General features: G+C 37.8%; 1 protein-coding gene across 2 annotated transcripts; it reads left to right on the forward strand.

The window, feature by feature from the left end:
- Positions 1-13,981, forward strand: PARP11 (poly(ADP-ribose) polymerase family member 11). Of its 2 annotated transcripts, none has more exons than XM_074825801.1 (8): positions 1-147; positions 3,729-3,857; positions 3,956-4,076; positions 5,301-5,376; positions 6,898-6,970; positions 7,058-7,188; positions 11,007-11,158; positions 11,601-13,981. In XM_074825801.1, exons 1-8 carry the CDS (start codon positions 100-102, stop codon positions 11,912-11,914), a joined length of 1,044 nt encoding a protein of 347 aa, XP_074681902.1. In that variant the 5' UTR covers positions 1-99; the 3' UTR covers positions 11,915-13,981. The 2 variants fall into 2 exon arrangements, with proteins under 2 accessions (XP_074681902.1, XP_074681903.1); XM_074825802.1 differs by lacking the exon at positions 1-147 and adding an exon at positions 172-460.
- The last annotated feature ends 311 nt before the right edge of the window (positions 13,982-14,292 follow it).

Raw genomic sequence — 14,292 nt, forward strand, 5'->3', positions numbered from 1 at the left:
CGCGCCCCGCGCGCCGCCTGCGTGCGACTCCTCCCACACGCATCCCCCCCCACACACACACCCCCTCCTCACTCCCGCCTCCCCTCGGCTCCAGGCGGCATGTGGGGAGCGGGCCCGGGCCCAGGCCCGGGGTGGGCGGCCGATGCGGTGAGTGCGGGCGGGAGGGTGACGGGGGAAACGGCCGCTCCTTTCCTCTTTTTCCTTCTCCGCCCGTCGCCGTGCTACGCGCGCCCCGCAGGCCGCTTCCGTTCCCCTCCCGCCCCCGCCGGCCAGCGCGCGGCCAGGTTGGGGAGGGGGGTGGGGGCGTAGGCCACCATCTGCGGGGAAGCCGAGGGCCCGGTTGGAGGTCTGGGTCGTAGATAGGCCGCTCCGCCATGTCCCTGAGCTCTAATGGGATCAGCCCTGGAGGTGGGCGGTCACGGGGCTGACTGCAACGGTGCTCCGCTGCAGCACAAAGGGGGTAAGTGGTGGTACAGCTGCGGAGGGCATTGTCATCTCACGTTGTGTCCTGTACTGGTGCTAATGCTGTTCTTCCTTCTCACTGCCCCTCCCTAGCTCAGCACTCTTACCTCAGCCAAGTCTCCTGCTCAGGTACTTTGTTCTCTAAGGAAGAGCCAGAGAGTCCTTTAGCACTGCTAGTGTTCCCAACAGGGAACTCTGTACAGAGTTGATGTTTGTAGGCAAAAGAGTCTTTGGCAATAAAGCACAATCTGCCAAATGGAAGTAGGCCGCACAAGAAGGCAGACAGATTTGCCCATCAGGGTGCTTCTGTATTTTTCACCTTGACGGTGGTGAGACACTGGCACAGGTTGCCCAGAGAAGCTGTGGCTGCCCCCTCCCTGGCAGTGTTCAAGGCCAGGTTGGACGGGGCTTTGAGCAACCTGGGCTAGTGGAAGGTGTCCCTGCCCATGGCAGAGGGGTTGGAACTGGATGATCTTTAAGTTCCCTTTCAGCCCAAACCATTCTGTGATTCTACATGCATTAAAGCATGTTTATTATTCAAACTTAGAAGTACTTCTGGAAAAATGAGGCAATGCATTACCAGTAGTAGTAAAGCCATTCAGTCGCAGCACAACACACAACGAGCATTCATTCTGTTTAGGAGGATCCTTTTGCTGTCAGAGTGTGTTTAACCTGAGCTGTTCTGCTAGCTCCTGGACTGGTAGAAACAGTGCTAATGATGGGAGTTGAGAGGCCTTGTGTTAGCGACAGCACTGCTAATAAAACCCTCATTGCTCTATCTTTGATAGTTGACATCCTGCCATCCAGAAAAACCCACTGAGATTTTTTTGGCTCACTGTGCATGCAATCAGTGCTTTTGGACAAAAAGCTGCCTGCTCCTTATAAATGGTGTGAGTTTGATTTTAAATTCAGCAGTAAGTTGAGCAATGTCCTTCAAGCATTTTGGATTTGTATCACCTTTGATAACAAGCTATCTTGTTTTTGTGGCTTTACCTGTTCATGCCTTTTGGTCATTCTTCCATACTTGTAAGTATCCTGGAATCTGCCTGCTTCCCCTGGAGTTTGTGACAAGGGTAGCACATGTGGATTGAATGTAACATTTTTTAAAGCTATGGGAATAACTGTCTCCTTAGTAAATGGTTTATTCTGAAGGTAGTGTTGCCCCCAGAGGAGTATAAGTGTGTTGATGGGGCACAGGTGAACATGCCTTCTCTGTAACTTGTTCAAAAGGTGTTACTGATTTGATTGATCAGATTCAAGGCCCTGAACTAATGCTGGGACGGAGCTGAGGTCTGACTGTTTTACCAAAAAAAGCCTGAATTGCTTTCCTCTTAGCTTTAAAACGTAGATTACCTCTGCCTTCTCTCTGTAGGAGAGAACATAACCAAATAGTCATCTGAGAGGAAGAGTCAAGTTGAAGGTGAATGATTATCATCAAAAGATGTTGGCCAGTTGTGCTTTAAACACAAAGAGAATATAGGCTCTGTGACTTTGTATTGCTGTGAGGAATAGAAGAGATCTTGGCAGATGCCCTCTGAAATAGAGAACAGTTTTTCTTATCAAAATATTTTTCCATGCAGCTAATGTACCTTTAGTGTAGCTCTGCTTGAACTTGAGGCAGCTCTCCATGTTTGTAGCCTTCCATCTGTACTAAAGTAGTTTTGCCCTCAGATTCTGCAATTTAAAGATGTGTTGTAGAGGTCTACTTCGGATTCCCCTGTTTTCTAAGCATCTAGATTTTTGTAGCCCTTTGGAGCTTTTGATGATTAGAATACAGTCTCTAGCTATTACAAGGAGGTTTCAAGGATTGTTTTTCAAACAACCGCAGAGGGCTAGCTTGGAAAAAACGAGGGGGAGGGATAGTGCTAGAAGTGCCTTCTGCTCTCAGTAGCACTGGCCAGCTGGTGCCTACTTGTCGTCTCCAGTATTTGCTTCTTCAGGTCTCTACTTTTTTCTGGGTTGAAGTGTCCAGGAAACAACTGAAACATGGCTTGACTTACTTGTGCTGGAGGGTGTTGTTCCACTTATTGGAAGCAAAAGTTAAGCTGAGGAATTTGTTGAAAGAGTGCCAGTCTTGGTTAAGCAGAGGGGATGAATTGCTGACCTTTTCTGGGAGTAGGGTGAGCTGCTTTCTCTGAAAGATTCCCCTAAACTACTTACCATTTTTGCTGGGAGGGGAGTGGCAGACAGGGTGGACATGTTAGGAGATACATGCAAGTAGAGTCAAGTACTTTCAGAGTTTTCAAGATTTTATTGATGAATGAAGGAGGAGCTGAAATCTGACAGGGACTGTTCTGAAGGTATTCCAGCATAGCTCTTGGTAGGCTTGATCTTGTCTGTCTGCTTTTTGAACCTCCATAAACTTGCAGCATCCACAGCATGCCATTAAAAGGAATTCCATAGATTTCCATCTGCTTTATGAAGAAGTTTCTCTTTTACTTGTTTTGAACTTGACATGTGCAGCCTTTGATATGTGTCTCCTTATGTTGGAAGAAGATTTGACTCGTTATTCCCTATTCAGTTTTGTCATGGTTTTGTAGACCTCTGCTATATCCTTTCCTCAGTCCTTTTTCTTCTATCAGGCAGAACCCTAACTATGATAGTCATTGCTTGTGTGGAAGCTGCTCTGGCTTTTGGTGTGAAGTTTCTCTGTAATTACAAGTACAGAATACCAGTAATGTTACTGTATCATTTTTAAGTAGGTGCATTATGGGGGAAAGAAACCTTCATGCAGTGTTGAGGAATAATGCACTGTGGACGTGCACAGTTAAATAATTATATTCTTTGCCTTAGTTCTTAATTTTTTTTCTAATTTCTGATATCCAGTCTAATTTGTTTACTGTTGGTGAGTACCTAGTAGATGTTTTCATCAGAGGCTATCAGATGTAACCCCAACAGCTCATTCCTGAGTGGTACGTAACTTGGAGCCTGTTGTATATATGAATGGCCTTGCTCATATAACCATCAGTATGAAATTTAACACTTCTCTTTGATCTGATAAAGCCTATAGCGCTTGCCTGTACTGGCACACTTACAGACATTGAGAGAGTTTTGAAAATGTTGCACTAACTTAAAGGATAATACTGGTTAAGTAGCAAATTGAGAATTTTTCTCTAAAAAAGAGAAAACACATCTTCCCTCCACCTGCCAAGGGTTTTTTTTTTTAAGTATTGCAAATTTATTTTGCTTTTTTGTGAATTTCTCAAATAATGCATTTTTGCAAATAGTATCAAAGCTTTTTTTGTGTGTGTGTGTGAATATTTCAGGAAATGCTCCAAAGGACATCAGAAGATTTGTTTCCAAAGATGGAAAGTTCGGTTGAAGAAATGGATACCTCTGATACCCAGTGGGGCTGGTTTTATTTGGCTGAGTGTGGTAAATGGCATATGTTTCAGGTAAATACCTACGAAGTTATATTAGCTGTGATGTATTCCATACATCAAACTACCTATTGCTGAATTTGTCTAAATGTTCTTTTTCATTTATTTTGAAGAGCGATTCAAACAGTCATTGCTCTGTTAGCAGTGAAGATATTGAAAGGAGCTTCCAAACAAACCCACATGGTTCTGTTTCTTTTACTACTGCGAAATTTAACTACACACTAGACTTTTCAGGTATGTATCTTTTCACAGAGTAAATTTAAATAACAGGTGCCAGATACACCAGTTCATTTGTTCATTCAGCAAATTATTTACCACGTATCTAGTGCAAAAACTTGTGATTGGAAATGTCTTCTGTACTGGAATGTACATGTAAGTTTTTAGAAGCAGCTCCCTGTTACATTTTCTGGTGTAGTTTATTAATAAAGTAGCATGTCTTGTTTAGTAGCTCTCCATCATGTTAGTGCTGCTTACCTCAGCTGTAGGTGGTATGTGGCATACATCTATGGGACTGGGAAGTTTAAACCTTTTTTCTTTAACGTGCAACTGTTTGTAAGCTTGAAAAACTTCTTCTGTTCAGAGTTTTTATAAGAAACATTGATAGGAAGGAAGCTTTCTGCAAAATACTGGCATCAAAGTGATTTTTATAATTCATCAGGTAGTTGAAGCCAGTTCTGTTGTCAGAATAACGAGAAGATAGGCAAAGGGATTTTTTAGTAGATTGTCAAGGTCTCACTTATGCCATGCTTGTAAATTACAGACTGTTACAGGAGTCCAAAGTATGTATCTAATTATAAATTCATCTGTCCTTTGTTGACAGGTGTGTTGTAATGACTTCCTGTCTTTTTTTAATTTTCCATCCATAGATTGTTTATTTTCTGATTAAATTGTGAAACAGGTATATGCTTAAATAGAAGCCTCTTCCAAATCAAAGAAAATAATAGTATTTCAAATACAGAAAGTGGGGATAGGGTAAACCAGTGATGTACTGGGACTAAAGTAGTATGTAACAATATAAGAAGTTTTATATTTACTTGTGTTGAAATGTCTGTTTAAAATAACCTTTGTTTCGCATCCAGAATAAAAACATAAAAATTGTTGCTTAAAGTTTGCATTTAATGTTGCTGTTTGTAGGTCGTGATGTCTTGCATTAAGGATAGTAGTAATGTGCTTTGTCATCCTAGTTGTATTAAAGTCAGTGGAAGTTTTGCCAGTGATTTAATGGGGGTGTTTTGTTTGTGTAATATATGCACATTTTGCCAACTCCTATAAATGACAGTGATTCTGAGGCCAGTATTTAGAAATGTTTATCAAAAATGCTGATTTGTTAATTGTTGAAATAGGAATTCCTGTCAAGCAACTGTGGGAGTAGTAATGTTATTTTAATGACACTTAAATATTTCATATGCTATAGATGAATTCTAGAAACTTTCACCCTAACTCTTGTTTTATGCTCAGTGATGAAACAAACCAACCTAACGACCCTTAAGCAACGTCCAATAAAGCGAGCTCCCTTTTCTATCAGTGCTTTCAGGTAAGGAAATAAAAGGAAGACTCCTTATTTTTATTTTATTCCTGATTCTTCTAAGTAAAATGGAAGTAAAAATTTTATATTTATTTCCATTCTGCATCAAACAATTTGAGAGGTGAAATGAGGCAGGAGAGCTAGTTAAGTGAAGAAGGAAGACATTTCAGAGAAGAATGACAAAAGAATTTTTAGTTTGCCTTTTGTCTTTTTTCTGAGAAAGTAAAGAACTTGTAGTGGAAGAGTCAAAGTGTACTGAATATCCTTTGGTGAGGTTCTTAAAGCTGTGCCTGACTTTGGCCATTGGAGTCCCTTGCTGTAAATACCTGTTGAATCAGAATTGCTGGAGAAGCGGCAGCAAAAAAGAGTCGTTTTTTCCATTGTAATAATGACTTCCTAAATCATTAGGAAGTATCATTGTAACAGCAAAAAAGATTGAGTTCTATTTTCTTGCCTGTATGTTTTAATCATTTACTCTAAAATGATTTGAAATTACAAGAAATTGCATCAAAACAATCACATACTGTTTTATGAGTCTAATTGCTTTAGGTTATAAGTTTCTTACCATCTGATCAGATGTAGAGCTGTGCTGATGTAAATCTGGTACTCACTAAACAATAAACTGATCTATGCAGTGATACTACCACAGGTGAAATTGACTGTATGGTATACATGGGGCTTTTTCCCCAAATAGTTTCTTAGAAATAATTTTAGTTCTGAATTGTAGTCTGGTTGTTCTTTCAAAAAGAAATTTGGCATCTGTAATAAGCAATGTAGTAGCAATCTTTTTACACTGATATTCAAGAAGGGTTGTTTTTTTGAAGTGTCAGCTGCTTATTTAATGGATATTTGCTGAAGAGTGCATGCAATAATGTGGCAATTCACTTGTGTTTTTTGTTTCTTGAGTAATTGCATTCAGTACCCTCTTTCCATGTGATGACACCATTCTTTACTTTCAGGAGATTGCTTAATTTAGTGCCGGTTTTAAGACTTAAGAGCTGCTATATATGTGCTGTATATGTTTAAAACACTCTTTTTCTGAGGGTTTAGTTTGTTTTTTTGAAAAACAAATTCAATTACAATTTTCAGGTGTGTATTTCTAACATGATTCTTTTAAACACTTCAGATGAGGGCTCAGTTTCCAGAGGCTTAGGCTAGTTGTAATGCCTGATAGTTTGGAATGTCCAGGCTGTATCTACTCTCACATTTCTAAATTAGTGTTGCTCTCCTGATGATGTGGACCTTTCTGACCATTTCTTCTGATTTATATTCCTATCTTTTGTTGGGTAGGTGGTTTATTAAAACTGTTCATTACTGTGGCTAATTTATAATAACCTAAGCCAGAATTTGAATACAAAATAAGACCCCTTGACCTTACCTGCTGACAACAGCCTTTGAATTAAAACCCAAAGTAGTTTCGTATAAGTTTGGGGTGTTTTTGCGTACGGTGTTGTTGGGAGCAGGAGTTTGACAGGAAGAAAAAGCCTTATGTCTTTGATATGATGTGTTTTTACCTTTTTTTGTTTGAAGTTTCATCTGTGAAAATGAGGCTATCCCTATGCCTTCACACTGGGAGAATGTAAATACTGAGGAACCATATCAGGTAAGAGTTGGTATGCAAATTGGTCAAAAACACATGATAATGAAATAATGCATCGAATTGAAATTGTACTAACCTCTTTTTTTCCAGCTTATTCCATTGCAAAAGAAAACAAATGAATATAATGAAGTTTCTAGTCTCTTTGGAAAAACAATGGATAGCCACCGAATTAAAAGAATTAAGAGAATACAAAATCTAGACTTGTGGGAGTTTTTTTGCAGGTGAGATTATTTCTAAAAACCAACAGTCATAGGATTGTTAACAAAGAAATCTTGAAGGCATGTAGCAGAAATATGTTTAATTGCTTTCATTATTAATGAAAATAAATGTTACTCTTTATCTTTCTTAAATTTTCTTATTTGTCATTCCTCTGTATTCATAATCCCATATTCAGGACTGTAGCTTCTGCAGGTGCAGAAATGTAATACTTGTAGAAATGCATTACGTGTAGATGTAGCACAGATAAAACTGATGCATTAAAGATGTTCAGGATGTTCATGTGGTAGATGCCCATGATAGTTACAGTGAAGTAAGGAGAGCAAAAATAAGCTTTCTGTAAAATAATTCCTTGACAGGCTTGTACTATTTTAATTTCTAGTGAACAAAGCAAATGAGTATCTGTGGCTTTTTTAGTTTCTCAACTTTATAAAACCTAGGGCAGAATTAAGTGTCCAGTTAGCACATATTCATGTAATTTCTTTACATTTAGTGTGCTACCAAAGCTTTCACTAAGTTCTCTGCTTTTCCCTCTTCATATTGTGCTGTCCCAGAAGAAGGAGGACGTGTGAAGTTCTGTTTCCACTTATTTTGCAGTATCAACCTTAAGCAGTTGTATTTGGCAAAAATTATTTGTGTAGCCCCTATGAAGGAGTACCTACGAGAATCAGTTTTAAAGATGCATTACACTATTAAAACCAACTGAACTAAGTTAAATAATGAGGAAATAACTAAGCAGATGTATATTAAAAATTTGCATAAGTTGTATGAGTTTTTGAAAGATGTATAATTATTAATTTAAAGCTGTGTTATGAATATGCATAAGGAAATTAAGTTCCTGGTTAAGAGAGTTAACCTCTTGGTTAAGAGAATTTTCTTAATTGCAGATCTATTTGGTTATATTTACTTATTTGGTTATATTTACTTGTTTAGGTATTAAGGCTTATGTGCTTGGCCTTGTGTTTCAAGACCTACCTTTCTACCAATAAGTTTCTGCAGAGGTATATTTATACCATCTTAATACCAATCTTAATTTTTGAGAATAGGAATACCAAGCAGACTTCAAAGTAAATATCCTTTGAATCTCCAGTGGAGATGACAGCGGGGGGTAGATGACCTTTTTTGCTTAGCTTAGGAACTGATGTCATTTGGAGAGTGTACTACTTTTCCTGACTGGTCAGTGAGTAGAATTTCATGGTTTAAGAACTCTGAATCTGTGGATACTGTGCTAGAATATTTTCAAAGTGCAAAACTGAGAATGGGAATTAGAATTTCATACATCAGGAGTATTACAGTCATCGCTATATAACTAACTACAAAACAAGGTACTTTTTAGTACCTGTACAATATAAAAATATGTAGAGAGAAGTCATTTCAGTTTTAAAACTTTTCTCCTGTGTCAAAAAAAAAATACAACTAACAGTGAAAATTTCTAGAATAAGTGTATGCAATTGAGGCTTAGCTGCTTTTCTGTTGAGGGTAAAATACAGCCTTGGAATAGTGGATTTATACACACTGGTGAAGAAATTATAGCCCGGTAGTATATTACGAAGAAGTAGGTATTCCAGCACTTCAAATTCACTAAAAGTTCTTTTGGTGTCCCATGTGGGAAAGTGAAAGTAACAGAAGATGAATCTTAGTCTAGCACATTTTGGTTTATACATCTCAGTTTGGAGCTGTAGAGGAGTAGAGCACGTAGAAAATGGTGTTTGGTCAGTGAGATTGCTGACCATCTTTAGAAACAGCTTGTGTGCTTGCATATGCACAAAGAGCATGTCTCTGGGTATTTAGTTTTGGTTTAGGTTTCTTCTTTATTCAGTGAACCAGCTGTATGAGAGCCTTCTGAGTGGATCAACTTAATTTTGTTTTACTGGATTAGCTTGTCACTGCTGGTAGACAGTGCTAAGACAAAGTTTTTTTTAATAATAGTTGGATTCCTCGATATCTATTCCAAATCTACAAAAAGTCCTGCTGTGGCATTTCTGCATTCTGCTGACCCAGCTGCTCAGTGTGCTCAGTATATTCCCCTACTTACGAGGAACAATTGCTGCTTAAACTTTTGTGGTTTTGAGCAAGTGTTTTGTTTCATTGATAAGGTCTGTGATTAAATTTGAGCATTGCTTAAATGATTATTTGCATCATTGTAGTGGTCCAAACATACTTGCCTGTTCCCATATGAATGACTATTTTAAATTGGTTTTATGAAATCAACTAGTCAGAGATAGTGAAGAAGTTACAGAACATTTCTGGACAATTGATTATATACCTTTTCTATAAATTTGTTCTGTTCCCCTGTTTCAAGAGAAGTTACTCTAGGCTACCTTATATGTTGTCAAAGATCAGCAGCCAACAGTAGAGGGCTGCTGATTGAAAAATTTCAAATGTTCAGAGTACTAGCCCTTAGCTCAGAGGTGTTGCCTCACACAGGTAGTTCTCTCAAGATGCAGGGAGTCTTGGCTGCTGGGTTTTGTTGAATTGCTAACAGGGTGGAACTTGAGTGCCTGGAACCTCTCTGCCTCTGACACAATATGTCACAAATTAGTGAAACCTTCCAGATGCCCTTGAGATTCTACTGACATTCTTCTGATTTGGAAAGCAGTTTTAGGGGAAAAAAAGACACACAAAAATTAAGTTGCCAAGACATAGTTATTTAAGTTTGCGCTAAATGGAGGAGAAAAAAACAAGCTCAACAATAAAACAGAATAAACACATCTTTCAGGCTAAGTACTGCAAGATTTTCAGTTCTGTGAAATGTAGTTATTTATAAATAATGCATAATTGCAATGTAATGCCATTAATACGATGATGAATTTTTGCTGCCTGTCTCTTTCCCTGGACCTGGTTGATAGGACTTCCTCAGACTGCATCTAAACTGTAGGCCCTGAGAACGCTTCTCCAGTTCAGTGTGCACTCCAGGTATAAGCAGATTGCTTAATCTGGTAAATCTAAGTATATGCATGAGAAACCTAAGTATGTAGCACAGAGCCCCTTGCACTGTGGCTTTTATAGGAAGAAAATTCAGGTATGTAGACAAGAACAAAGCTATGATGCATTCCTACTCATCTTTGGACAGTCAAGGGATCATACCTATGAACGGCTCAGTGATTTAGACACAGCTCCGCAGTCTGCTTCATGGATCTTAGGAACACCCAGCTGACAGTCGCTTAAAAAAGATTGGTGGAAAATATATCTGTTCTTTAATTGAAGGTATGCCATGGCCTTCTGCCCGTGAGACTGTAATATAGGTTCACCTGTAGTACAATTTTTTTTCAAAATTCTAGGTTGATGTAACCCTGTCAATGCATGACTTATCTGTTTTAGAAAGTATGTGAACCATAAATTTAGAAAACCATTATGAAATGATTATGTTGAAGTAATTTTACCTAAAAATACAGGTAATCTTATTTTTAATATTTTTGCTAGTTTACCTGGGTAATTGTAATCCACTAACTTCATTGTCCCTCTCACCATGCTATTTAAGTAGGTGGAGGGGGAAAAATGCCTTTCTTTTAAAAATGTATTTGCAGAAAGTGACCACACTGAAACTAATGCCAAATGAACACTGTTGATAAAATTGGTATAAAAGTCCTTTTTACCTAATCTTGGATTTCTTCTGAAAATGGTCCACAGCATCCAGAAGTGTGTGATTTCTAAACATGTACCTTAAGAATTCTGATCTCTGTAGATACTAGAATCATCTAGACGCTTGTGAAAGTGAAATGTATGGAGTGTTTTAGGTCTGTCCCCTCTGCAGTATTTTCAGAGTACTAACTTAATTTGATTGTACAGATGTTTGTAATGCTGTATTGTGTGTTCTCTGTAGGAAAAAAGCTCAGCTAAAGAAGAAAAGAGGTATCCCAACTATTAATGAGCAGATGTTATTTCATGGCACCAGTAATGAATTTGTAGAAGCAATATGCATTCATAACTTTGACTGGAGAATAAATGGGATGCATGCTGCTGTATATGGAAAAGGTAAGTATTTTTGTCACATACAACAGTTTGGTAATCTTAACAGTTCAACATTAAGTGTTCCCTATAGTGTGTTCTTTGTGATGTACTCCCTGTGGTTTATCTAAGAGCTGTTTAGTATAGCTCTGCTTTTACAGCAAGCGTAATTAAGACAGTTAGGATGCAGTAAGGAATGTAATTGTCACAACTGGCTGGTAGGACCAGGGAGCGTGGGGAAGGGATGCCCAAGAAAGCAGATCACAAGACAATCTCCCTATTAAAGTGTTCCCACTAAAAATATTTGGTCATCTTGCTATAATCTTAATGATTTAGAGAAAAAAAAAATGTATTACTAATGAACATAAAAGAACAGATATCCTTCATCATCCTGATAGCTATATCCGTGCTCTAGTAGTTAAGCTGTCATGATAAGAATGTCATCAGATTTTTTTTTTTTATTTGAAAGGGACCTATTTTGCAAGAGATGCATCATATTCCAGTCGTTTCTGCAAAGAGGACATGAAGCATGGAGATACTTTTCAAATTCATGGTGTGAATCTGCAGCCTCATCTGCATAGACCAGATAAAGTTATGTTTCTTGCTCGTGTATTAACTGGTGACTATATCAATGGTGATTCAAAATACATGAGGCCTCCTTCAAAAGATGGAAGTTTTGTGAACTTGTATGACAGCTGTGTGGATAATACCTGGAACCCAAAGATCTTTGTTATCTTTGACGCCAATCAGATCTACCCTGAGTACTTAATTGAATTTTGTTAAACTTGGAAGGAGCTGAACTGAATGTTGTTTGTGTCTTTTTTGATACTTTTGTTCCTTTTCTAAAGACAACAATACAAAAACATGAAGCGTAAAAGGAGAGAGGTGAAAGAAAAGCTGCATATGTTTATGGAGGAGGGAAGCTATTTAAGAGAGGTTGTTGAACTGTTTTAAAAAACTGTAAACTTTACTAATGCATTTTTCCAATGTAGGGATTATTACAAATTTGAGATTGCTTAGTGAGCCTTAAATATATTGGGCATTGGTAAGTTTTCAAAGGCAAGATTTATGTTCTGATTTTTTTTAATATATTACAAGTATTTATTCACGTGGTAGAAATATGCCTGTAATATAGTATGCATAAGATGAAACTAATTTTTTATAAAGATTGTCTGTAGAACATAAAAATAACAAAAACAACAACAAAAAACAAACCCAGGGGACTTGGCTACATATGTATATATGTCTGTGTTCTGTAGTACACGTTGTTTTGTGTTTGGAGGTCTCTTAGTTTTTTTCTGTAGGTTTAGAATCCAATCTGGAGAAAACTGATGAAGGAGCTGTAAAGTTCACCAAAGCTGTTACGTTTAACTTTAGGTACATTTTACTGTAAGCTTCAGTTACATACTTGCAAAGATTTAATCATATCCTTGCAAGATTGCAAAACCGTTACACTAGGATTTGGACTTGGGTTTTGATGGAGATGAGGCACATAAGCTTTTCTGGTTGTTAATTGTTTGGTATGTAGCAGTTGAACTCAGTGTTGAGATACCAGCAGTGCCATATACCTTTCTGAGTTCTTATTCTATAGAATTTTTTCCCTCTTGTTATAGTGTATGTGTGCATGCACTTACATTCATGCAGCTGTGCTGCTGTGATTCTTGCCTGGTCAGGGTTTAAGAAGCACTTGGTGCTTGTGCACTTTTTATTACTGAAGGCAATGTTTAGATTAACTTTACTGGAAATAATACAGTTAAACTAACAATGAAAGCTTCAAAAGATGCCATCCTTTAATTTTTAAACACTTTAATAGAAGGCTTTCTGTAACACTTGTGTAGAACAGGTTTTCATAACAGGTATAGTTGTAAAGTTAAAGTGTGTTTTTTCACATGTAGAAAGAGCAAAAGAGACAATATTTGGGTAAAGAACAGACTTGAGTACCTAAATACATGACGAGCCTTAAGGGGCTGTTTCGGTAAAATGTACTGAAATGTTAAACAATTTCCTCTAAAATTGTATCCCTAGCGTTTGTTAAAGAACCTAAGGAGCACTAAGGGACAGTAATACAAGGTCTAAGTGGAAGCCTTCCAGGTTTCTTCTTTGACTATGACCAGTAACAAATCCTTATAGAAATATTATATAATTGTGGCAGATATGAATGATCTGTGTTAGTCTGTCATGGAACTGTTAATGGACTTTTTGATCCAAGGCTGTGTTTAAAATCTGTTGTATTTAAAAGGCACTGCAGCTGGCATGACCAAGTCTGCTCAAAATCACATTAAACTTATGGAACTAAAAGCAGAATATGACTACATATCTGGCATCGTAACTGAAGATGCAAACATCTCTTCCTTCTCCTTAGTGCTGTTATCTTTGCCTGTCCATGGATCTTGCACAAGTTGGGTGTCTGTTTGTATTTGTAATTCCATGGCAGCTTTTGCTTCTGTTCCTGAACTGTTTAGGACTAAGATGCGTTTTCCTTTATTTTAGTGCAACAGAAAGTGTGATCTCTGATTCCAGTTGGAAACTCTAGGTTCTACTGTTGTAGGCATGATTTGTGTTTGATTCACTACTATGCTGTCTGTGCAAAAGGCACATTGTTCCTCACGTTGTATAAAATATTTAATAGCAAATGATCCAGGGAATTTGTGTATTACTGACTACTTTTTATTCTTATATGGTATTCTACAGAACATACATTTTATGAAACTAACATATGTGCTGTTGTTCCTTTGATTTGGTCTTTTATTTCTTCTGAGGTCTGAACTGACGTTTTTAATTAAGTTTCTTTTTTTGTGTGTCTCATGGATACAAAATAACCATAATCTATACCCATCTTAGTGACTTCCAATTGTTTGCGTGGTGGTGTCTTGTTTACTACTTAAATCACTTGAATGGCAGAATCTTAATCTTAACAAATCACTGTGCAGTTGTAGTTTCAGCTGCTCTTTTAATGTACTGTTCTGCTTTCTGGTGTCCATTTTTGTGCTGATCAGTCTTGATGCTGAAGGTATCTGTAAAGTAGCCATTCTTGCTGACAAGGAGAGATTATTATTGTAACTCTACAGGTGGCCAATACAAGAACTAGCTGGTCTTAATAAAAGGAACAGTGAGGGAGGAAGGGAGGAAAATAATTTCTTGGAATACAGACCATTAAAGGA

This window comes from Strix aluco, chromosome 5 (genome assembly GCF_031877795.1).
Source record: "Strix aluco isolate bStrAlu1 chromosome 5, bStrAlu1.hap1, whole genome shotgun sequence".
Classification (NCBI taxonomy): Eukaryota; Metazoa; Chordata; class Aves; order Strigiformes; family Strigidae; genus Strix; species Strix aluco.

Excerpts from the sequence above, each read along its gene's own strand:
- PARP11 (XM_074825801.1), top strand. The coding sequence starts at position 100 with ATGTGGGGAGCGGGCCCGGGCCCAGGCCCGGGGTGGGCGGCCGATGCG. Across the intron at positions 148-3,728 it reads CGGGGTGGGCGGCCGATGCG|GAAATGCTCCAAAGGACATC; the intron begins GTGAGTGCGGGC and ends TGAATATTTCAG. Across the intron at positions 6,971-7,057 it reads ATACTGAGGAACCATATCAG|CTTATTCCATTGCAAAAGAA; the intron begins GTAAGAGTTGGT and ends CTTTTTTTCCAG.